This window comes from Ailuropoda melanoleuca, chromosome 5 (genome assembly GCF_002007445.2).
Source record: "Ailuropoda melanoleuca isolate Jingjing chromosome 5, ASM200744v2, whole genome shotgun sequence".
NCBI lineage: Eukaryota > Metazoa > Chordata > Mammalia > Carnivora > Ursidae > Ailuropoda > Ailuropoda melanoleuca.
The window spans coordinates 80,645,904-80,669,509 of record NC_048222.1 but is presented as its reverse complement, the minus strand read 5'-3'; the positions used below and the strand labels follow the sequence as shown (position 1 = coordinate 80,669,509).

The 23,606-nt window shown below is 40.1% G+C and overlaps 1 protein-coding gene and 1 long non-coding RNA gene across 4 annotated transcripts in view; one reads left to right on the top strand and one right to left on the bottom strand.

The window, feature by feature from the left end:
* The window catches only part of MSRA (methionine sulfoxide reductase A), a 426,011-nt gene extending 405,919 nt beyond the window's left edge, over nucleotides 1-20,092 (bottom strand). For all 3 annotated transcript variants that reach the window (XM_002918865.4, XM_019799298.2, XM_011224521.3), the window contains exon 1: nucleotides 19,741-20,092. In XM_002918865.4, coding sequence (XP_002918911.1) covers nucleotides 19,741-19,876 — 136 coding nt within the window. In that variant the 5' untranslated portion in view covers nucleotides 19,877-20,092. The remainder of the gene's footprint in view (nucleotides 1-19,740) is intronic.
* LOC117802397 lies at nucleotides 19,109-21,402 on the top strand. The gene is made up of 2 exons (XR_004625772.1): nucleotides 19,109-19,475; nucleotides 21,005-21,402. It is a non-coding gene; the product is annotated as an uncharacterized LOC117802397 (long non-coding RNA).
* The last annotated feature ends 2,204 nt before the right edge of the window (nucleotides 21,403-23,606 follow it).

Below are 23,606 nucleotides of genomic sequence, written 5' to 3'. Positions count from 1 at the left end.
GAACAAAGAATGAACATATGTAACACTTTCAATGACTCTCCAGGGAATTATGTTGAGAAAAGACAATCCCCAAAAGGTTACATGCTCTATGATTTCATTTATATAACATTAATGATGTGACAAAATTACAGAAATGGAGAACAGATGAGTGGTTGCCAGGTGTTAGGGACAGGCTGGCAGTTGGGGAAGGAGGTGGGGTGTGGCTATGTACGGGCAACACAGGGGTCCTTGTGCTGATAGAACTGTTCTGTACATTGACTCGATCACGGTCTATATCCTGGTTGTGATGTACAATAGATTTGCAAGATGTTACCACTGGGGAAACTGGGTGAAGGGTATTATTTTTTACCACCGCATGTGAATCTACAATTGTCTCAAAATAAGAAATTTAGTTAAAAAAATTTTAAACAGACTAGAGGTTTCCAGCAATTCCTGGCAGATGGAAAGATGTGGCTGAGATGAAGAAGAGGCAAGGACAGACCAAGACATGAGTGTAGGACCAGAAGATCTGTCACTACACATGGTGGCACCTGGAGCGGGAGAGGGCTAGGAACAGCCAGTGAGGGTTTAGTAGAGGCATGGAAGTGCAAGCAGTCTGTCCTGTGAATCCCTGTACCCCCCTTCTTCCCTTCTTTGCCCAGTGTTTACATCAGTGTTTAGGATGGAGAAATAGGGAAGGGTCCCAGGTAAATGATGATATCCAGGACAAACTGGGGACCAGACAAGCTCTGAAGGCCAGCTGCTGTCAGCTCTGACTGTCCCCTCTTCCCACTGCAAACAGTAAGGAGCACAAGCACCCACAGCCGCTCAGCCCCTCTTCCAGAACTGGCTGCCCTAGCTAAGATTGTGGAGAGTCTAGAAAAGATGAGCTCACAGTCAGGAACGACTAGAAATAGGAGGACTGCCAACTGGAAGAAAGACCAGAACAAGAAGCCTTTACAGCTTGGAGGGTGTCAGAACTAAATGTTGTAAGAATGACTTAATATATTTATAGACGTAAAAGATGGCATTACATCCATGAAATAATAGAATCTTGATTTTAAAAAGAACAGAGTCAAGAGGAGATCTGAAAAATGAAGAAATGTAATTGTTGCCATTAAGAACTTAATAGAACTGTGCTGTAGCAGAATGAGAAAAATAGCAAAATTAGTCAGCAAGGAGATCAAGGCTAAAGAATTCTTCCAGAACAGGAGATGAAAGGATAAAGAGATAAAAAGTTTAAAAGAGAGGCGCCTGGGGGCGCAGTCGTTAAGAGTCCGCCTTCAGCTCAGGGCGTGATCCCAGCGTTCTGGGATCTAGCCCCACATCAGGCTCCTCCGCTAGGAACCTGCTTCTTCCTCTCCCACTCCCCCTGCTTGTGTTCCCTCTCTCGCTGGCTGTCTCTCTCTATCCAATAAATAAATTTTAAAAAATCAAAAAGTTTAAAAGAAAAAATCACAGAGAACAGCCAATGTTTAAAGAAATAACATCTAAGAATTTCTTAGAACTAAAAAAAAACCCCAAAAACAAAAAACAAAAACCATAGGCTTCAGAATGAAAGGGCTGCCATGTGCTAAGCTTCATAATAATGTAGAAAATTTTTAGAACCTCAAAATATAGAAAGCAATCTCAAAAGTTATCAGAAAAGAAAAATATTATTAACAATCAAGAATCTGATCTAAAGCAGACTTCTCAACAACCTCTCTGGAAACAAGAACTTCTGGTGCTGAAAAACAAAACAGAACAGAACAAAACAGGACTCTAAATGCAGATTTCTGTACCTAGCCAAATTAGTATTCAAATGTGAAGGTGAAATAAAGGCATTTTTCAGATAGACAAACTTCCAGACAGAAAGTTTTTCACCCTAGATCCTCTCTTAAAGAGACTACCACAAACTATATTTCACAAAAAGAAAAATGCTATACAGCATGAAAAACAATAAAGAGCAAATTTTGTTGTATCTTCTTTATGATTCTTAATACTGTATTATATTTACTCTGTCTTTTACTAATTGGCCACTTATTACATCAATGGATGTTTCTGTTGGAAAGTTATTCACAATAATCAAATTCACCATTCACAGGAGTTTAGGGAGGAAGGTAGACTAGAGAGAAATAAAATCGTGACAACAGATTTAAAATACTAAAGGACTCTTAGATCGTGGTTGGTTTCCTCTGAGCTGCAGAAAACAAATACACAAATGTCAATTGGACCACATTCTATATAGACAGTATGCAGGGTTGCCATTAGTTTTTCTGGGCAATTGGTTCATTCACTCACTCATTTATTCACTCAACACTTACTACTCATGTAGAATTCACAAAACTCTACCCTAGGCCCTGAGAGGAACTCAAGGATGAACCAAACCTAGATTCAGCTCCTAAGGGTTCACAGTTTTGTGGCAGTGACAGACATGGGCACAAGTAATTATGATGCAAAATATAAGTGTTACGAGAAGATAAATAAAACACAAAGTTGCGGAGATAGTAATGATTGATTTTGAGCTCAGAAACATGTAAAAGTGGTTCATATGCTGATAAGTAAACTACATTATTAATGATTTCTGATCAGCAATAAGGGAGACCAAATATTGCAAACTGTTACACCCACCCTGCCAAAGCAAAGCATAGACTTTCACAACAACCCAGCAACTCTGGTGCTTGTTCATACTAACAGTGAGGATTATTCAGATAATGTGGGGGTTTTGTCATTGTTTTGGTTAGATTGTTACATCGCTGTTGTTACAGTTACCTTTTACCATAAGAAGCTTGATTAAATACTGGTACAACTTAAAATTCATCAGATTTAAGAGTCCTTTATCATCTTAAATTAAAAGATAAATTAAAATGTGCCCCTAATGCAGCGCTGCTATTAAAAAAACAAAAATGGGCTGCAGGCCAAATTTGGCCCACAGGCCTATTTTGCCAGCCTCTGGTTTACAGCAAAGGTGCTAAAACTTTTTAGTCCAGTTCATGAAATGTAAGCGGGTCAAATTGACCTTTAAGTTCTCAGAACAAACAATACCGTCACTTGGCTGCCAAGCTGTACCTAGAAACCAATCCAAATGTACTGGCAAGCATCAAACACTCATAGGATGTTTATACTTCATGGATAAGACGCTTACCATCAGCCTACTTGAACCTCTGATTTCCCCCCAAAGTATACATCATCACAGAAGCTACATTCTTTTCATTTTCCATTGTGACCCAAACTCCTTACTTAGAATGACTTCAAGGCACTGCACATCCTAACACAAACTTTATCTCCTTTGGCTAGATTTTACAAGGAAGGTATTCATAAGTTATTACCATACATATACCATCTATCATGACTACTAAACACATCTATAGTACTACTGGAGCCAAACACTTCATAACAGATACAGAGGCTGCCTTTGTTTTATTTTGTTCTAATAAACTATAGTACATACATAATCATGAGATATTATGCAGCCATTAAAAACAACATATAAATTTTTAGCAAATTAGGGGAACTTCCTCCACCTGATAAAAGAATAGGTACAAAAAAACCTATAGCTAACATGATAATTAATGATGAGAAACTAGATGCTTTTCCACTAAAATCAGAACAAGGCAACGATGTCCCCTTTCACTATCCCTATTCGACATCATACTAGAAGTACTAGCTAATGCAATAAGAAAAGGAAAACCTGGGCTACAGATTGTGAAGAAAGAAATAAAACTGTCTTTGTTCACAGATGACATGACTGTTTAAAAAAACTGTTTAAAAAGTTTTTTAAAAAAATTGATATTCGCGCCAAATGAGAGCAAATACTGAGGTATAAATCTAACCAAATATGTACAAGATCAATATGAGGAAAACTACAAAATTCTCATGAAAGGAATTAAAGAAAATCTAAATAAATGGAGAATTTCATGCACACAGGTACGAAGACTCAATACTGTCCAGTTGTTAGGTATTCCCAAATTGATCTATAGATTCAACACAATCCCAATCAAAATCATATTATTTTGTGGCTATTAACAAACTGATTCTAAAGTTTATATGGAGAGGGGAGGAAAAAAGGCCAGAGTTGCCAATGCAATTGAAGAACAAAGCTAGAGGATTGAAACTCCCCAACTTCAGGATTTACCATAAATCTACCATAATCAAGACAGTGTGGTATCAGTAAAAGAACAAATGGACCAATGGAAATGAACAGAGAGCCCAAAAATAGACACACACAAACGTAGTCAACTAATCTCTGACAAAGGAGCAAAGGCCGTGCAGTGGAGCAAAAGCAATCTTTTTAACAAATGGTGCTGAAACAACTGGACATTCACATGCAAAAAAAAAAAAAATTAATCTAGACCCTGATCTTACATCTTTCACAAAAACTAGCTCAAGATTTAAAATGCAAACCTATAAAACTTCTACAAAGTAACACAGGAGAAAATTTAGGTGACCTTAGGTTTGGCAATGATTTTTTAGGTACCACACCAAAGTACAATCCATGGAAGAAAAAAGTGATAAGTTGGACTTCATTAAAATTAAAAATGTCTGCTCTGCAAAAGACACTGTGAAAAGCATAAGAAAACAAGCCACAGACTGGGAGAAAATATTTGCAGAAGACATCTGATAAAGGACTGTTATCCCTGGGGCGCCTGGGTGGTTCAGTCGTTAAACGTCTGCCTTCGGCTCATGGCGTGATCCCAGCGTTCTGGGATCCAGCCCACATCAGGCTCCTCTGCTGGGAGCCCGCTTCTTCCTCTCCCACTCCCCGTGCTTGTGTTCCCTCTCTCGCTGGCTGTCTCTCTCTCTGTCAAATTAATTAAAAAAATCTTTAAAAAAAAAAAAAAAAAGGACTGTTATCCCAAATATAGGAAGAACTCTTAAAACTCAACAATAAGAAAACAAACAATCCAATTTAAAAATGAACAAAAGACCAGAATAGACACTTCACCAAAGAAGATATACAAATAGTAAATAAGCATATGAAAAGATGTTCATCATCATATGTCATTAGGGAATTTCAAAATAAAACAATAAGCTAGCACTATATACCTACTAAAATGGCTAAAATCCAAAACACTGACAACACCAAATGCTGACAAGGATGTAAAGCAACAGAACTCCCATTCACTGGTGGTAAGAACGCAAAATGGTACAAGCACTCTGGAATACAGTGCGGCAGTTTCTTTTAAAATGAAACATACTCATATCACATGATCCAACCATCATGCTTCTTGGTATTTACCCAGAGAAATTAAAAACACAAAACTTGTACAAGAAAGTTTATAGTACCTTTATTCATAATTACTGAAACTTGGAAGCAACCAAGATATTCTTTAGTAGGTGAATGGCTAAACAAACTGTGGTACATTCATACAATGGAATATTATTCGGCACTGAAAAGAAATGAGCTATCAAGATATGGAGGAAACCTCAATGCATACTAAGTGAAAGAAGCCAATCTGAAAAGGATATATACTGTATGATTCCATATATGTGAAATTTTTGGAAAAGCAAAACTATGAAGGCAGTAAAAAGATAAGTGGTTGCCAGTGGTTCAGTAGGAAGAGATAAATAGGCAGAACACGGGGGACTTTTAGAGCAGTGAGACTATTTTGTATGATACTCAAATGGTTGGATACACATCTTTATAGATTTGTCAAAACACATACAATATTCAAAATAAAAAACAAACCCTAATGTAAAGAACGGACTTTGGTTAATAACTGTGTCGATATTGGTTCATCGATTCCAACAAATGTACCACACTAATGCTAAATGTTAATAGAAGAAACTTGGGGTGGGGGAGCGTGTATATAAGGGAATCCTCTGCACTTCCCACTCAGTTGTTCTACAAATCTAAAACTGCTCAAGGAAATAAAGTTTATTAAATTTTTTAAAAAGAATATTTTAAGATATGCCAGCTACTTGGAGATATTTCCATGATGTACTACTAAGTGAGAAAAGTGAGATGCAGAGAATATACGCTGATCCCTTTTTATAATACACCAACAATGCTTTGGATGCTGGTTACTTGGGAAGTTGGGAGAAGAGAATTAAAATAATTAAAAATGTACTGACAAATCCAACTTTGAGCAAAAATATAAATAAAAATCTGAGATTTAAGTAATAAAGGCCCTGAGGCAAGGAGAAGCCATCACAGCGTAGATGGACTGGCCTCACGACCAGCCCACTCTGGGGCAGTGAGAAGAGCCCAGTACCAGATTCACTGGGTAGAGAAACTAGAGACTCAGGGCAGAGACTGCTTGTTTCCTTTCTAATTAGTGTAATGTGACCATATGGAGATAACAGTAGAGAATCCTCATTTTTAAAACTGTATCAATTTTGTCAACCATCCTGCAAGTTCCAAAGCAAGCATGTACATAAAACGAAGCCTAGACCTCAGCTCTTTAACGGATCTCTTTATCCTGAGAAAGAAAAATTTGTCAGGTTTTTCATGAACCAAAATAGTTCAGCCTTAAGTTCCAGCATTATATTAATAGAAATCCTTTGGTTCCTATCTTGTCCCTGGAAATTCATATTTAAATTTATACAGCTTATTCCTTAAATCAGGTGTGTGTTGCCCCAAAACGACTGCAGCAAAGAGCGACATAATCTTATTCGCCCAACTCCTAATTTTCATCAGAAAATAATGATTCCCTTCTATTCCACTTAACAAAATAAATCCACAGAGCTTCATATATGAGGATAATCCTGAAGAAGGAAAAAAAATGTTGTTTTTCAGTTTCTTAAAATAAAAAGTTATCTGCAACGGGCTCCTCAAACCCTTTTTTACATTCAGAGGCAGTTGGGTGCAGTTTCTACTCTTGGAGGTATGCGGTCTCCCAGCAACCTGCCTCCGGTTGTCAGGGAGAGCCCCCGCCTGAGCTCGGGCTGTTATCAGGCCCGCTGCAGTCCTTGGTGGGGGGAGCGAGGAGCTCTGTGCGGCGCTTCTTCAAACCAGTGCACACATCTCGGTGTGCTAGGAATGCTAAGTGGTTAGCTAGGAACTCTGGGGACCAGCAGGACTTGCTGCGGTGAGCTGACTGCTGGATGACGTAGTTCTTCATGAATTGGCTCTTAAGAAGAGATAAGGAAAAAAAGGTTTTCAGCAATGCAGTGTTTTCTCCGGGGCTCTATTTGACAGCTGGCTACTCCATTCTGCAAACTCTAACACGGTTTTCTTTTCATCTGCTAACTACGGTACATTCAGGATTTTTTACTTTAGCTTTCATTTTCTCCAGCTGGAAAGCTATGAATTCCCTCACAGTATTTCATTTTCATGACTCTTGCCTTTTGGGTAAAATCTGTTAAAATATCAATTTTTTTTTTTTAGTTGGCCAAAGAGTAAGTTTCGGTCTCGTGTGAACAATGCTTTTTAATTTTTCACTCTGCATTTGACCTAAGCAAAGTATAAATTACCTAAGAGTGAACTATAAATAAAAGTAATCGAAGGTAAAATATGAAAAGTTACAGAAGAAAATTTGACACTAATGTTATTACTTTGCCATGGTAACATTTTCAAAAGAATTCATTTTCTATACATGCTCTGGGAAGACATTCAATGTTTCTCAATTTTATCCTTCATTTTTTAAAAATGTAATGATAATATATTCATTGGAACATATTGTAACTCTGCATTTCTTCCAGGTTCACTATTACCAGTCTTTCTTACATTATAATGCAAATTTAATACACTTACTCAACAACAAGCTAGTGGATCAGAAATATACCCTGCTGAGAAACACTGTAGATATGCTCACACAAAATCATACAAAAGCCCTACAGAAATATAAGGAACCATGTCTCTCTTTATGAAGGACAATAACCTTATTTGACCTTTTCATAAGACACAAGCTTACAGAAGAGACCCCAGCTAACCCAGAAGATATGGTGGTCTTGGGTCAAGGTAAAATCAAGCATCTAGCATTGTTAAAAAAATAAAACAAGACATTTGGCTCAAAATGGAGCCGCTTATGCGAAGCCCCATTATCACCGAACCAAGACTTGACTTTGTCTCTCCCAGAAATGAAATCCTAAACCAGTCAATCAGGAATTGCCTGATCAACACTAGTTAAGCAGTCTGCCATTGCCTAGGGGGCATATCCTTGTAATAACTGACCTGCTTTTTTACCTAATCTAACTTCCTTGTTCCCATTCCCTTCTGCCTATAGAAGTCCTTCATTTTTGTACAAGCTCCTTGGAGCTCCTTCCTGTCTGTTAGATTTGATACTGCCCAATTCGACTTAACTTTGGTTCAAACAAACTCTTAAAAAATTCAATACATCTCAGTTTATCTTTTAACAGGATCATGAGTCAAAGTCATCAAGTATCTCACCAAATAGGAAGAGCACTTTGATAGAACATCCAGGAGAAAGACACCAGAAAACCAAGCAGCAGCTGAGTCATCGTAACCCAGGGCCTCTGCCCATGCCAGCAGAGCACCATAACCAGACTAAGAGTTCAGGAACCACCAGGGAGAAGAAAAGCAATCACTGAGCTCCAAATAGACTAAAGGAACTCTACTTTCACTTCTCTGAGGAGACACAGTGGAATGAAAGTGCAAAATGAGGCCCCAGAGCTATAGTTTCACAACAAACTCTTAAGAGCAATCAAAGTTGAAACCACCCCCAAAAGGCAGCATGGAAGGGGAAGAACTGAGTTGGGCCTTGAAAGATCCAGGAAGATTTAGATGGGCTGTGAGGAAGAAAGCAGATGTCCTAGAAGGAAGGAACTAAGAGAGTCAGCTGGAGGGGGAGGGGGTAGAAATCAGGAACACTGAGGTTAGCCGCAAGGTAGAGGAAGTTTCTAACTCCAGGATGAAGAGGGTCATCATGTTAGCTAGGATGCAACAGAAGTTACTCAAATCAGAGGGCTGCGAGCTATCAGTAGAAGGGAGGAGAGGGAAAGGACAAGAGCAGGGAAGGAATGTGTTCTGTTTTTAAAAACCAGCAGTTTCTGCCAAGGAGATGTCTAGCTAGGTAGGTGTTTGCCTGATAGTCCCATGCATGAGCCAGCTTGAGTGGGCTGGGAGCTGAGGACCTATGCAGAAGCCCCAAAGTTGTCCTGAAGTTACTTTTGGTTCATTATAATACTAAGATCTCCTCCTACGGGTGGAGCTTCCTGCCATTTTTTGAGCAGACAATATATGTACCAGCATGTTGACATGCTAGGCACGAGCAATTGAACCAAAGTGCCTAAGTAACAGAATAGGTAAAAGTTCCTTAATGTAAATGCAAGCTCCCTGCCCTTACCCCAACACATTAAATAAAAGCTTCCTGTGCTAAGCCCATAGGGAGACAGTGCTTTGAGATCTCCCTGTCTCCTTACTTACAACTAATAAAAAGTTCTTTGCTTTCAATACTTCCTTGGGTTGTGTTCAATTTGATGCACCCCAAGTGATGTACCCTTGAGTTCAGTTATAATCACACCAATCACATACAGTCACCATTATGTCCCAAGCGGTGGTAGTATGAAATTTGAGGTTTAAACAGATGTCTCATAGTGGTGGTCACAGTAGACTGAGAATGAAGGCAGAGACCAAGGAGAGTGTGATGGTTATTTTATGTGTCACCTTGACTGGGCTAAGGATGCCCAGATGGCTGGTAAAACCTTATTTCTGGGTGTGTCTATGAAGTTGCTTCTGGACGAGATTAGCACTGGAATGGGTACAATGCTAAGAAAGATGGCACTCATCAGTGTGGGGAGGCCTCATCCAATCTGATCAGATTAGAACAAAAACGTGGAGAAGGGGGGAATGTGCTCTCTGCTTGAACTGGGGCATCCATCTTCTACTGCCCTCGGACCTTAGGACTTGGACTAGGATTTACACCATTGGCTCCCCCAGTTCTCAGGACTTCAGGGCTGGACTAAAACTACACCACCAGCTATCCTGGGCCTCCAGCTTACAGAGACGGCAGATCTTGGACTTCTCAGCTTCCACTGCCATGTGAAACAATCCCTCGTAATTAATTTCTTTCTATAGATCTATATATACCCCACTGGTCCTGTTTCTCTGGAGAACACTGACTAAAACAGAAGACAAGGAACAATCAAGACTTACTGGAGGAGGGACATATTAAGTACAGAGGCCAGGTTCAAAAACGAATGCAACTAAGGTTTGGGGGACTTGAGGGTGCAGCAGTGCCACTGACAGAAATGGAGAAATCAAAACATATATCCAATGTTTTGAAGGCAAAATGGTAAGTCTGATTTTAGAACTGAGTTTAGGGTTATGGCAGGACATTCACATCCTAGAAGTTTATAGGAAAATGGAAATGGAAAAGAAGAACTTTTCTAAGATGAGATCTAGATTTCAGAAGCCATCCACAGGCAAGAGTGGTTGGAAAGACGCTAGCCATCCATGAAAAGAGGGGGAGAGAGAGTAAAGCAGCAGTAAAATGAAGGCAGTGAAGGGGGCAATGCCAGCAAATGCCAATTCTGCTTATTCAAAGATAAGACCGCTGTCAGATACTGCCAACCTCTTACCATCTCTTAGCTTAGATACAGGTTACAATAAGGAGCCACTAAGTCATGACAAACCCACGGCCCAGCAGAAGTGTGCTGTAACAAAATCTCTGGGAAGCATGGTGGAAACACAGTTCTGTGAAGCTAAGCCTGGACTGACGCTCTGAACTACAAGAAGAGAAGAAGCAGCAAGGAAGGAAATTGCCATTGTGTAACAGGGTAGATGGACACTCCATTCCTCAAGTATGGCCAAGTCCTCATCACATACATTTCCATTTGGCTGCAGAAATTCTAACTATAAAGTTTTCTGGTATGAGAGGAAAAGCCATTAACATCTTGGAAACCATTAACATCTTGGAAACTGCAAACAACGGCAATCCCAAGTCCCCAAACCCCTACTTTCCTGTCTTCTTCAATGCACTGTTCTCTCCATTACACATTCAGACATTTATTGACGACCTACTATGTGCCATTATACATAACATGTGTATGTCTATTATGTATACTACTGCTCACAGGGGCCCGCCTCTCAGAGCTCACAACCTAATATGCTACAATCATTCCGCAAATATTTACTGTCAGCCTACTGTGTTCCAGGCACAATAAGCAAACTCCTGCCCTTAAGTAGTTTGCAGTCTAGTGCTACATTTTCACAAAACATGCTCTCAGAAAAACTGGGAATTTATGATGGAAGAGAGACGAAAGAACAGGATACAGAGGATCCACAACTTTCACTCATCGTGCATTGACACTCCGAAGCCATCTTTTGCAGAATTCCATCTTTCCTACTTCACCAGAGTTCGAAGATTTTGGCTGGGGCAAGATGACAGGGCAACCAGGTGCTGTGGCATGGGAAGGCGTCTGGCCATCTGCCAAGGCAGCAGGGATGATGGCTGACAAGACATTGGTGTTTATGAAGGGTCAGACCAAGCCTAGCAAAGAGGCTCCACTCTGGTTCTTGCTGAGGGCGTTGGAGGCCGCTGGCTCTCTTAGGGCCCATGTCACAGGCTGATGTCTCCTCACCCAACCAGCTTCCCATTTCTCACCACAGCTGTCCTCACTCTCCTCCCTCCCCCAGATGAAGCAGGGCCTTGCTGTCACTCCTGATCCTGAAGGAAGCAGGCCAGGGTCCCCCATGGAATGTACTGAGCAGGACGCCTCTTTCCCAACCACTGCTGCAGATTCCTAGCCAAGTCCCTGCTTAGAGATTTAAAGATGAGAGCTCTTCATCATTCATCTTGGCCAACAGAATAGTTTACTACCGGTGACAAAATCAGCTCAAATCTATCACTACTAGTGAAAAAACGATTTAGAATATGTACCCCAGGGACAAAAAAATCAGCTATGTTGGCTCCTCTGTGTCACAATGGTCACACAATGGTCATGCAAAAAGACCACCTTCCACCAGCATTAGTCATACTTTACCCAATATTCACAAACCTGAGTGTCTGATGTAGGCAGTGTCCTCTGTGAAGTACTACAGACTAAAGGATAGAACAGTATCAACCATGGCCAGCCCCTCCCTTCAAGGAGTGAAAGATGGCTCCTCCCTCTGGACAGCCACCTTTCAAGGGAGCTCCCCTTCATATGAGAAGATAAGACATAGATTTAACAACCTGGGTAGCAACAAGACATCTAAGTAATAATGCAAGATCCAAGAGGAAGATTCACAAAACAATACAGAATTATTTGTCCAGAAGAAAAGAAAGGGATCGGGGTGCATGGATGGCTCAGTAGGTTAAGCGTCTGCCTTCAGCTCAGGTCATGATCCCAGGATCCCGGAATCAAGTCCCGCATGGGGCTCTCTGCTCGGCAGGGAGCCTGCTTCTCCCTTTCCCGCTCCCTGGGCTTGTGCTCTCTCTCTGTGTCTCAAATAAAAAGAAAAGAAAAGAAAAGAAAAGAAAAGAAAAGAAAAGAAAAGAAAAGAAAAGAAAAGAAAAGAAAAAAGAAAAAAGAAAAGAAAAGAAAAGAAAAGAAAAGAAAAGAGGGAGGGAGACAGAGAAAGACAGAGAGAGAGGAAGAAAGAGAGAGAGAGAGAAAGGGAAGGAAAGGATCACTTAGGTTGGAGAGGAAAGGGATGGATTTATAGGAGAAATGGAATCCAATCAGGGCAAGTTTTGAGGAAGAGGTAGGATAAGAATATATGGAAAACAATATTTTACCTAAGCATGCATTTAATAGACATTTACTGAATGACTAAATGAAAACACTGGCATGTGGAACCCGCTTGGGTAGAATCACAACAGCAACTCCAGAGGCAAAACACTGAAACACATGTTAGCCAGAGGATGGGGTTCTATAGGGGCACAGCAGGAAGTAAGGCTAGGAAGGTAAGGATCAGATCATGGGATGTATGGAATGCTCAGGGAAACACTGAGGGCTCTGAAACAGAGGGTAAAATTAAAGAGCTTTAGACAAGATGCGAAGAGGAGAAATAATAGTTCTGTGTCCTCCAATTTAGAAATTAATCACACATTGGAGAAAATTTTTCTAAAAGGAAAATTGTTTTCTATCATTTTCTTTTAAAAGTCTATGTACATCACTCAAAATAAAAGAAATACACATAATGCCTTCCACATAATAGTGGAAGGAATTTGTCCCCAAAGATCTTTTCTTTGTATAAATGATGCCACCACAATTGATGCTTCAATAAAAATGAATATTTATGAAATGTAAAATGACTTGGATTAACTTATTCCAATTTCACCCTCTAAATTTAGATTTTTTAAATCACGCCAAAATGTAGATTTTGATTACAAAAGCAAGTTGGAGAAGAAAAAAAAAGACTTACTTGACAAGAAAAAGAGAGCAAAATTTAAAAAAGAATAAGAACTTGAAATAGGGATGACAAAAGATGATAGAAAGGTGGTCAATTAAACTAAAAACCACAGAAAGAGATCATCCCCATAGAGGAGTTATTTAACTCAATAATGCAGTCACATTACAAGAATCAAGTTACAAGAAAGCATGAAGGAAAGTCTCCCACGTGTGTGTCCCATCCATCTTCAGCTCACCGCATAGCCCTCTCCCCAGCTATTAGCTTCTTAGCTATCCTTTCAAAGTTTCTTTGTGCATACATCTTATTATTTTCCACCCTGTTCACACAAAAATTAGCATACCACATAACACTGTTCTGACCCTGCTTTTTTCACGTAACACTATATCTTGGCAATCTCTCCATACCCATTCATATAGGTTTTCCACGTTCTTTTTTACAGCTGCATATTCCATTGTGAGGACGAACCACAATTTATTTAACTAGCCCCTATTGATGGGCATTTGGGTTGTTTCCAATCTTTGGCTACTGCAAACAAAGCTGCAGTGAATAACCTGGTATAGTCATCATTTGGCATGTGTGCAAGTGTATCTGTAGGATAAATTCCCAGAATTGAGTTCCTGGGTCAAAAGGTATATGTATTTAAATTTTTTATAGATATTGCCAAATTGCCTTCCGTAAGAGTGGAGCCAATTTACACTCTTGCCAGCAATGTACAAGAGTGCCTTTCTCCTTAAGGATTTACCAACAGAGTGTACCATCAAAGTTCTGGATTTTTGCCAATCTGAAAAATGAAAAATGGTGTTTGCATCCTCCTCAGTATGAGTGAAGTTGAGCGCCCCTTTACATGTTTGAGCCGATTATACTTGCTTTTCTATAAACTATTTGTTCATAACCTCTGCCTATTTTTCTAACAGATGTTGGCGTTTACTTATTAATTTCTAGGAGCTTCTTATATGTTAAGGAGAATAGCCCTTGACATATAAGTTGCAAATATTTACCCCAGTTTGTCTTTTGAATTTGCTTATGGTCATTTTTACCATGAGAAGATTTTTACTTTGATGTGATCTAATTTATCAATTTTTTAAGTCTTCTGAGTTTCAAGTCATAGTTCGAAAGGCTTTCTTCATCCCAAGATTATAAAGGAATTCTCCCTTTCTCATACTTAAATTGTTTCATTTTCACATGTAACTAAAAGGAAAAACAGTAGAGTACAGTAGTTAAGATCACAAACTCTAGAGCCGAACAGCCCACATTCATGTCCCAGCCGTACTACTTATTAGCTATATGACCTTGGATAAGTCACCTAACCCATATGGGCCTCAGTTTCGACATCAACAAATGGGGTTAATAATAATTACTACCCCAGGGGGTTACTGTGAGGATTAAATGTCTTAGTAAATGTAAAGTAATTACTAGAGTGCCTGACATACAATACACACCCAATAAGCATGAGCTATTATCATTAAATATCTGGGAACTTATTCTGGTTTACAATGTGAAGTACAGATCCAACTTTCTTTTTCTCCATACGGCTACCTAGTTGTCCCATAACCATTTATTATTGAATGTTCTATCTTTTCCCCACTGATTTGAGATATCACCTTTATGATATGTCCATACATATTTAAGAACTTCTGATCATTCTATTCTATCCAATTGACCTACCTATTCGTGGACCAGTATCACACTGATTAAATTATTAAGCTTCACTGTTACTAGGTGGTAGGGCCAGCTGCCCCTCTTTGCTCTTCTTTTTACCATAACTCTTCCTGTTTGTTTTTCCATATGAATTTTTTTAATTAGTGTGTCTGGTTCTAGAATAAAACAAAAAAATAGTATTTTTATTAAAACCATGTTACCTTTATAAATGAACTTATAGGGAGAACTGACATAAGTTTCCTGTTCACTCCTCCTATCCAAGAACCTGGTATGTCTTGCCATTTGAGCAAGTCTTCTTTTGTGTCCTTTAGTAGCATTTTAAAGTTTTCTTCACATAGGTCTTGTATATTTCTTGCCAAGTTTATTCATAATTTTAACGTTTTCCGTTGCTGTTATAAATGGGGTGTGTTCTTCCATTTTATTTTCTAATAAGTTGTTTGCATAGAGTAAAGCTACTGGTTGTTGTCTAGGAAGTACATACCCTGATACCTTACTATTAATTCTCTTGGATTTTGCAGGTATATAATCTCCTGATCTGCAAACTAGTGGCAGTTTTACCTTCTCTTTTCCAATTTGTACATCTCTAATTGCCTTCTCCTACCTGACTATATTAGCTACCACTTACAAAACAATGTTAAATAATAACCAATCACCCAGAGTAGGCCTCGTCATGCTTTGATCCACTTTAGGCAGCCTTAGAAAACCTTCTCATTAAAGAAGTTTGAAGGTTTGAATCTTGTTTTCTTGCAAAGTAGAAACCTACTAAGCCACAGTTTATAAAAAGATGAAAATTTTCTCAACACCAAATAAAAACAATAATAATAATCCAATTTTAAATTGGGCACAAGACACGAACAGACATTTCTCCAAAGAAGACATCCAGATGGCCAAGAGACACATGAAAAGATGCTCAACACCACTTACCATCAGGGAAATGCAAATCAAAACCATAATGAGGTATCACCCCACATCTGTCACAATGGCTAAAATCAAAAACAAGAAACAAGTGTTGGTGAAGATGTGGAGAAAAAGGAACCGTCATGCACTGTTGGTGGGAATGCAAAGTGGTGCAGCCACTGTGGAAGACGGTATGGAGATTCCTCAAAAGATTAGAAATAGGGGCTCCTGGGTGACTTAGTGGGTTAAGCATCTGACCCTTGATTTTGGCTCAGGTCATGATCTCAGGGTGTAAGTAGCAGAAGTGCTCTGTAAAATTGTCTGAACATGATGCTTTGAGAGGAGGCAACTCTTCGATGACTTCATTTCTTCTAGAAAAATCATTCTGTTATTTCCTAAACAGAGTGGGGTCTTTCTTGTATCAATCTGGGCCAATTACATTTGCCTAAAAATTATCCATTCCATCCAAGTTTTCAAATTTATTTTAAAAGAGTTAAATAGGGACGCCTGGGTGGCACAGTGGTTAAGTGTCTGCCTTCAGCTCAGGGCGTGATCCCGGCGTTATGGGATCGAGCCCCACATCAGGCTCCTCCGCTATGAGCCTGCTTCTTCCTCTCCCACTGCCCCTGCTTGTGTTCCCTCTCTCACTGGCTGTCTCTATCTGTCGAATAAATAAATAAAAAAAAATCTTTAAAAGAGTTAAATAGTCTCTTATGATTCTTAAAGTTTTCTACTTCTATTACTCCCCCTTCTCAATTCTTACTTTGTGTATTTGTACTTTCTTCCTTTTTTATTAGATAGCTACAGTTTGTAAATTTTACTGTTACAGTTCAATTGTTTTTCAAAGAGCCACCTTTTGGATGACTCATATCGTTCTACTGTTTTTCTATTTACATTTAAAGTTCTTAAAAGAGTACACCGTGAGCAAGAGTTCTACATCTCTTCCTCTGTCCAGAAAAAAAAGCACAGTAATACAGTAAACACTACCTAAGAACATAAGCACAAGAAAACAGAGATTAAATATGAGCTGTCAATGTTATCTTGAATGATATCTCCAAATCCCAAGTACCTGATCAAAAAAACAGATTAGCAATATTTCCAAAACGCAAAACACACACACACAAAGTGCCATACAAAATAAATACTGGGCTTTTACATTAATTAATTCACTGGAAATAAGATTAGTTCCAACTATAATAAACTTACATTTTAACAACATAGAAGGCACTCTAAGGTTTTAATTATAAGCCTTCCACCTCCTGCCTATCTCTAGCAAATAACTGCCCACCAATTCAATTCAACAAGCATGAATTCCACTTTTTCTCCAGTCCCAAAGTTCTCAGAGTATTGCTTTAAAACCACACACTGAAACAGAGAGGACCACCTTCACATATAAGATCAGGCAAACTGCGTGTATGCCCTGCCAGCCAGCCAGTGCTGTCCAGGACCCCCCACTAACCTAACAAAGTGTGCTTCAAAGGAGCCAGTCTGGTGCAAGTTTAGTTGTGACCAATCACCCAAAATGGGACTATTCATCTTTTCATCCACTGTAGGTAGCCTGGGAGAAATTAAACACTAAAGAAGTTTGAAGGATTGAATCTTACCCTCTTGCAAAGTGGAAATCTACTAGGCCACAGTTTATAAAAGGGTGTAAGTTTTCTTATGAATACCAAAAAAGGTAGGATTAAAGCTAAAATGATTAACTCTTCACACCAAAAGTATTTGGTAATAGAGCACAAAGACAGAGCCTAGTACTAGGCTGAAACAAAGAAATTAAACAGGCCTTATCTTCTAAAATCAAAAGGTGATGCTTCTGTCACAGAACTTCTGAAAGTCAGGGTACAATTAATAACAGGCAGGATAATGAGGAGAAATGAAGGGCTATTAAATAGATTGGAGGTTGGGACAGAAATGAATTTAACTTTTAAAACAATAATATTAAGTCCATAAGCTTCAGGCTTACAGCCACCAAAACCTACCAAGGAGGTAATACTGCCCATTTCTGGGCCAGTCAGAACCTTCAGCAACCTGTCGAGGGAGGAGTTGTACCAAGAGTAGGGATTGGAAAGGCCACAATCTAAAGCTGAAATATTTGGGGAGGAAAAGAGTTACAACAGCTGAGCAAAAAAGGACATATGCACTGCATATGCATATGCATTGTAGGCTTGGCCCTACACCAAAAAAAGCAGTTTACTGGTCCAGATACAGAGATGTATGCAGTCCAGATACAGAGATGTATGCATGGCTATATAAAAAGACCGAAGAGCCTGGAAGAGAACCAAACCCTGAGGTTTTCCATTAGAGTTACTAGGTGGATGTGACAAATAAATCATTGGCTTGTTTCTGTCATTTTGATTAATCTTTCACCAAAAATGTCATTTATGTATCAGCTAAGTGATTGGGAAGACTTTGGTTAAGATTAAGCAGAACTAAATTTTGGTCAAAGCCGATCCTGAACCAGTTTGCAAATCTGATCAAGATTTCTGTGTTCATTTGTTTGTTTTTTAGATGTCTGGGAGGGCATACCAAAGAGACCCTAGTGTATAAAGAGGAAGTTTAGTACAAGCTGGGAGTGTTCAGCATTGAAAAAGCACTGCTTTAAGTATCCATTTATGAATACTGGTTTGTAAAAGAGAATTTGTTTTTAAAAGAAAGTTTAAAATTCATTCTCTGAATTTGAGTCAAAAATAAAACAAACTTTTAGGGCTGACAATGAGTTGAAGTGAGGGGGGCATAAGAAGCAGAACTGCTAATGCTGACGGAGAAACAAGTTACACAGCCTGAGTTTCCAAACCGCCACACGTCCAAAAAACCTCTACCTTTTCCAATCTCATACTGCTACAGAATATGTGTATGATATGCACACCCTCACTATGACCTCCTCCTATAACTCAATAATTCTTTAAGGAAAAGAAAATCAGAATTCCTAGGAATTTTTAAATGCAGGATTTATCTTGGCATTGAGCCATATGTAAAAGACTAATCACCATTTAATCCTCCAACAGCTCTAAAGCAGTGGTTTACAAACTATGGAGTGTATTAGAATCACCCAGAGGGTTTAAAACACTAATTGTAGGGGCCACGCTTTGAGAAGCACCGCACCAAAGTAATGGTAATGGTCCCTTGGTTGGTGGACCTGGGCTGTCTATGAACCGCTACTGGCCTGCGACGGAAATTGAGGTTTAAGCTTTATGCAAATGACTTTTAGAGGAGTTTAACATTACTGGGCACCCAAGCATGTGACCATTTCTCTGGCATTTTATTCTTACTGTATTTTCCAAAAGTGTTGGTAGGAGACTAAAAAATTATTTTTAAGTTTGTAAAGCACAGCTTTAAAGCGGACACCTCCGACTACTGATACACACGGGCAAACCCGCGAGCACGGGGCCAGGGGCAGCTCCTGCCAATTGGGAGAAACCGGGCACTCAGGGAGGGTAACGCAAGCCTAAGGATAATTCTTGCAACCGGTAAAGTGGTCTAAGACACAATTTCAAAACTGCAGTTTTCATCGTTCTGTATCATTCCATTGCTTCCAGTGACAACACAACACGGTACCATCGCTGCAAGTGGCCAGTACCCCCAGGGGACCGTACACAAGAGAAAGAAAAGGGGAGGCACAGAAGCCGGCACTGAGGGCGCACACACCTGTGAGAAAGAGCGGTAATCGAGTCAGCGCTTTTCCTACCCAAAGTTTGGAGCCGCCGGGGTATTTGCACTCTAGGTGAGTTATACCAACATACTAGATTCCATCAAAGTGCTTCGTGCTGTTTTAGGGGGTGAAAAGCCAAACAAAGAAAAAGCTACAACCCCCTCCCCACGCCCCCCGATCGGAGACTCTCCGCGCCTGCGCAGACCCCAGCCTAACTATCCACCCGAGGCCGTCCCTTGGCTCTCTTCCGGGCGGGCGGAGGACGTGCAGCCGCCGGGCGCTGGCGCGCATGCGCCACGACGATAACCTTGCCTTCTGCGCGTGCCCGCGTCCTTACCCGCAACGGGGATCGGCTCCTTCCGGCCCGGCACGGCCTCCTGGGGGCTGACGATCTTAGAGGCGGAGTCGCCCATTCTCGAGCCGGGAAAGAGGCTGTGGAAGAGCAGGCTAGCCCTCCTGGTGGCTGAGAGCATGGGCGGGCCGCTGGCCGACGGGGTCGCCAAACGGAACCGCGCGGTCGAGAGCGGAGCCGCCGCTGCGGAATGGGCAGCTGGTGCCCGGCAGGTGGACCTGCGTGCACTCGGCCGCGCTGCGGACGGGGTCCGCTGAGGCCGCGTGCGCTGCGGGCTGTGGCCGCTGCCGCTCCGGAATAGAAGTTACCTAAGGCTTGGGCCAGACCGGCAGTGACTGAGGGCGTGTTCCCTCCTGGGGGTGGGAGGGGAGACGGCGGGGGTGTGCCTGGTCCTGGGAGGCTCCAGCGAGTGTTTCTGGTTAGGCTTCAGTACAAAGTTCCCAGAGAAAAAATGTGTACTAATTGCGATACGAAGTACACGATGCAGCAGAGGCCAATAATAATAATAATAGTGCCTGGCCTTTTGATTTTAAGGTTCATTCCCTCCTTAAAAACCTTAGCAGATGTTTAGTGTGCCCAATAAGGTGTAAGACAACCTACTTTACAGGCAACTAGAATGTATGTGTATTAACACTGGAGCCATTATAATTATCAGAAAGATGAGTATTTATCCAAAATAAAAACTAAGCACAATTTTCAAAAAGCTTGGAATAGGGAAGATAATTCAAAATAATGTTTTATGTATATATATACACACACACAAATACACATTTTGCAGGGGGGAAAATAGAAAATCAAGGCACTAATACCACCATTAACCCAATTTATATGAATTTAATGGTGCTGTTGGATCAGTCTTGTTTCTCAAATCGTGGGAGATAGCATTTGTTCCGGTGACAAATTTTCAACCCAAAAAATAAGGTGGGTGGGGCAGATGGGTGACTTGGGAGTTCCATATGTGAAATTTTGATTTCATACAAATGTTCTGCCAGAATGGGCAAATAGTCTCATGAGAGAAGGAACTTCAGATTAGCACCCACAGAAGTAAGAGTTTGAACCGACCTCCCCCACCTTTTGTTTTAATGTGGTCTGGGCTATAACAGAAGGACAGGAGGGGCTGGCCCTACTATATTGTAGAATATGGTCAGACATGTAACATTACGCTTAACGTTTTTGCTTTGCAATTTTAGATCTCCTCTGGGCAAATTTGCCTCAGTTTTTACTTTGGATTTATTTGTTTTTGCTACAGGTGTCTCCTGAAAACACTCCAAGGTGTCCCTTCTACACTTGGTCACTGCTAAGCGCTTGAAAAAATAAGATCACTTTTCTGTCAGAGGAAATACTCTGTGTGTGTGTGTGTGTGTGTGTGTGTTTTAATTATTGCCTTTTGATAATACTGATTTTCTATGTTTTGTGGTTGATTGTATGAAATTAAACATGTTAGAAATAACAGCAACTAAGAACTGAAGAATTTTTCACCTCACGAAGTACTTCTATAATATTTAGTGAAAAAGCACAACAGAGCTAAAGTATGTATATATGTACTATATATATATATAAAAATACATGTATCTCCACTTGTATACCCACTGAAGAAAGACTAGAAAAAAATTAAAATAATGGTTGCAGTTTTGTTGTTCAAGGTAATGGTCTAGTGATTTTCAGTTTTTTAAAATGTTCTACATTGTTACAGTGTTCTCAAGTGTTCCAATGCCTGTGTTATTTATATTATAAAAAAAATACTTTTAAAGGAAAAGTACTTTGATTTATTTCAAAGCTTTTTTTTTTTTTCATAAAGCAGTGGTTTCTTACCTCGTTTACCAGAATAGTTGCAGGAAAAGTTACACTGAGGTTGGTTGGTTGGTTTGTTTAAGGAGAAAATAAAATATTCCTGCCTTCAGTGATGCCATTTTCACCACTAGGCCTTCCTTTTCTTCAGACCCTGCTAATCCCTTCTGAGCTCCAAACTGAGAGTCTTTTTTTGTCCATATTCCCCATTGGGCACACTGTGCTTTGATTTGTTATTTTTGTGATTATGCACTGGTATTTCAACAAATTCTACCAATGTATGTAAGCATCCTCTTAGATATGAAAAAGACCCAAAATGCAGCAGTTTAAACAAAATAGAAATTTCTCATTTACATACAATCTAAAAGTAAGTAGTTAAGTGCTGATAGGGCCATGTTGTTTCTTCCATAATATCTCATACTGAATTGGCTTACATTAAGTGTTCTTAGTATTGGTTTAATTGGGCCAAAACCCTGACTTAGATTAGCAAAAGTTTCTTTTCCATTTGTTCAAGAATGGCTCCGCCTTGGCCTTTGGAGACAAGAATACTTAATACTCTATTCCAAATCTAGGCCTAGGTTTTAGTTGGGCTACAGATAAGGTTGCTTTAACAGAGACCCAAAGATACTGCACATGAAACAAGATAGTTTGTTTTTTTAATTGAAGCATAGTTGACATACAATGGTGCATTAGTTTCGGATCTACCACATAGTGATTCAACAAATCTATAGGTAAGCTCACAGCAAGTGTAGCTACCATCTGTCAGCACACAACCCTACTACAATATTATTGACTATATTCCCCATGTTATGTATTTTATCCCTGTGACTTATTCATTCCATCCCTAGAAGTCTGTACCTCCCACTCCCCTTCACCCATTCTGCCCATCCCCTGCTTTCCTCCCTTCACAACCATCAGTTTGTTGTCTGTATTTATGGGTCTGTGAAACAAGATAGTTTCCGGGTTTTTTCTCTCCTATACTGGTCCAGAGGTCAGTGGTCCAGGAAAGGTAGGACAGTGCTGCTATCCTCATACATAACCTCCATCCCAGAACCATCTGTTATCTGTATCTTAGCCCAGCAGAAAGGAAAAGTGCGTACAACTCAGTACACCTAGGAGTGAGTCCCAGAGGTAGCACTACTCGTGCCATTGACCTGATTAGAGGCATAACCATATCTAACTGGGAGGTGGGAGATAAAGTTCTCTAGCTGGGCAACCATGGATCCAGCTAAGACTTAGTTCTAGTAATAAAAGAAGGTGAGAATGTACACTGGTGGACAACTGTGTCACAGTCCACTCCTCTGGCCACCCAGATATTTATATATGCCCATCTTCTAACAGCACACCCTATTCCAAAGGGAGAAAAGCCAAAGTTCCAAGTAGTTTTTGCAACCAGCTCTTAAATCCATGATCTGAAGATGATGTACGGTCCTTTACAAGTCTGGCTATGACTCTCATGACCCGGTGACCTACTAACTAAAAGATGAGGTATCCCATCCCTTCTCCCACACTCTCCTCCACACACTGGGTGAGGTAGGAATATGAAAAATTATTTGGAAAAAGAATGGGGGAAAGTAGTCACCAGTCCATAGCCTAGCAAAATGTTGCAAAAGGGAAACTTCAAAGATTGCCCAGATGGTCAAGTAAATTCTTAGTTAGACCCCATTTCTGCTTTCCAGAAGGAATTCCTCTGCTTGTTGTGTTTGAAGTTACTGGCTTTACCCTCTGGGAGGTTCTTATCCGTGACTCTCCATGATTGCATCTGAAGGGTATATTGACGAATATGCCCTCCTGAGGGCTGCACATCTTTTCGTGTGCAGTTTCTCACTGCTGCAGTTGTGAGGGACCTTGCACACAGGTATTGGGAAAGCTAGACTTGTAGCTTTTTGGGGTCAAATGCACACAGGCATTGGCAAGCTAGACTTGTAGCTTTTTGTCACCTCCATTTGAAAAAATATTGAATATATTTCTGGTTTATTTGTTCCTTTTACAATGACTTGTACAAATAACCACAGCTAAAGATCTCAACTAGTCATATTTCTTATGCCTAATTACTCTTCATT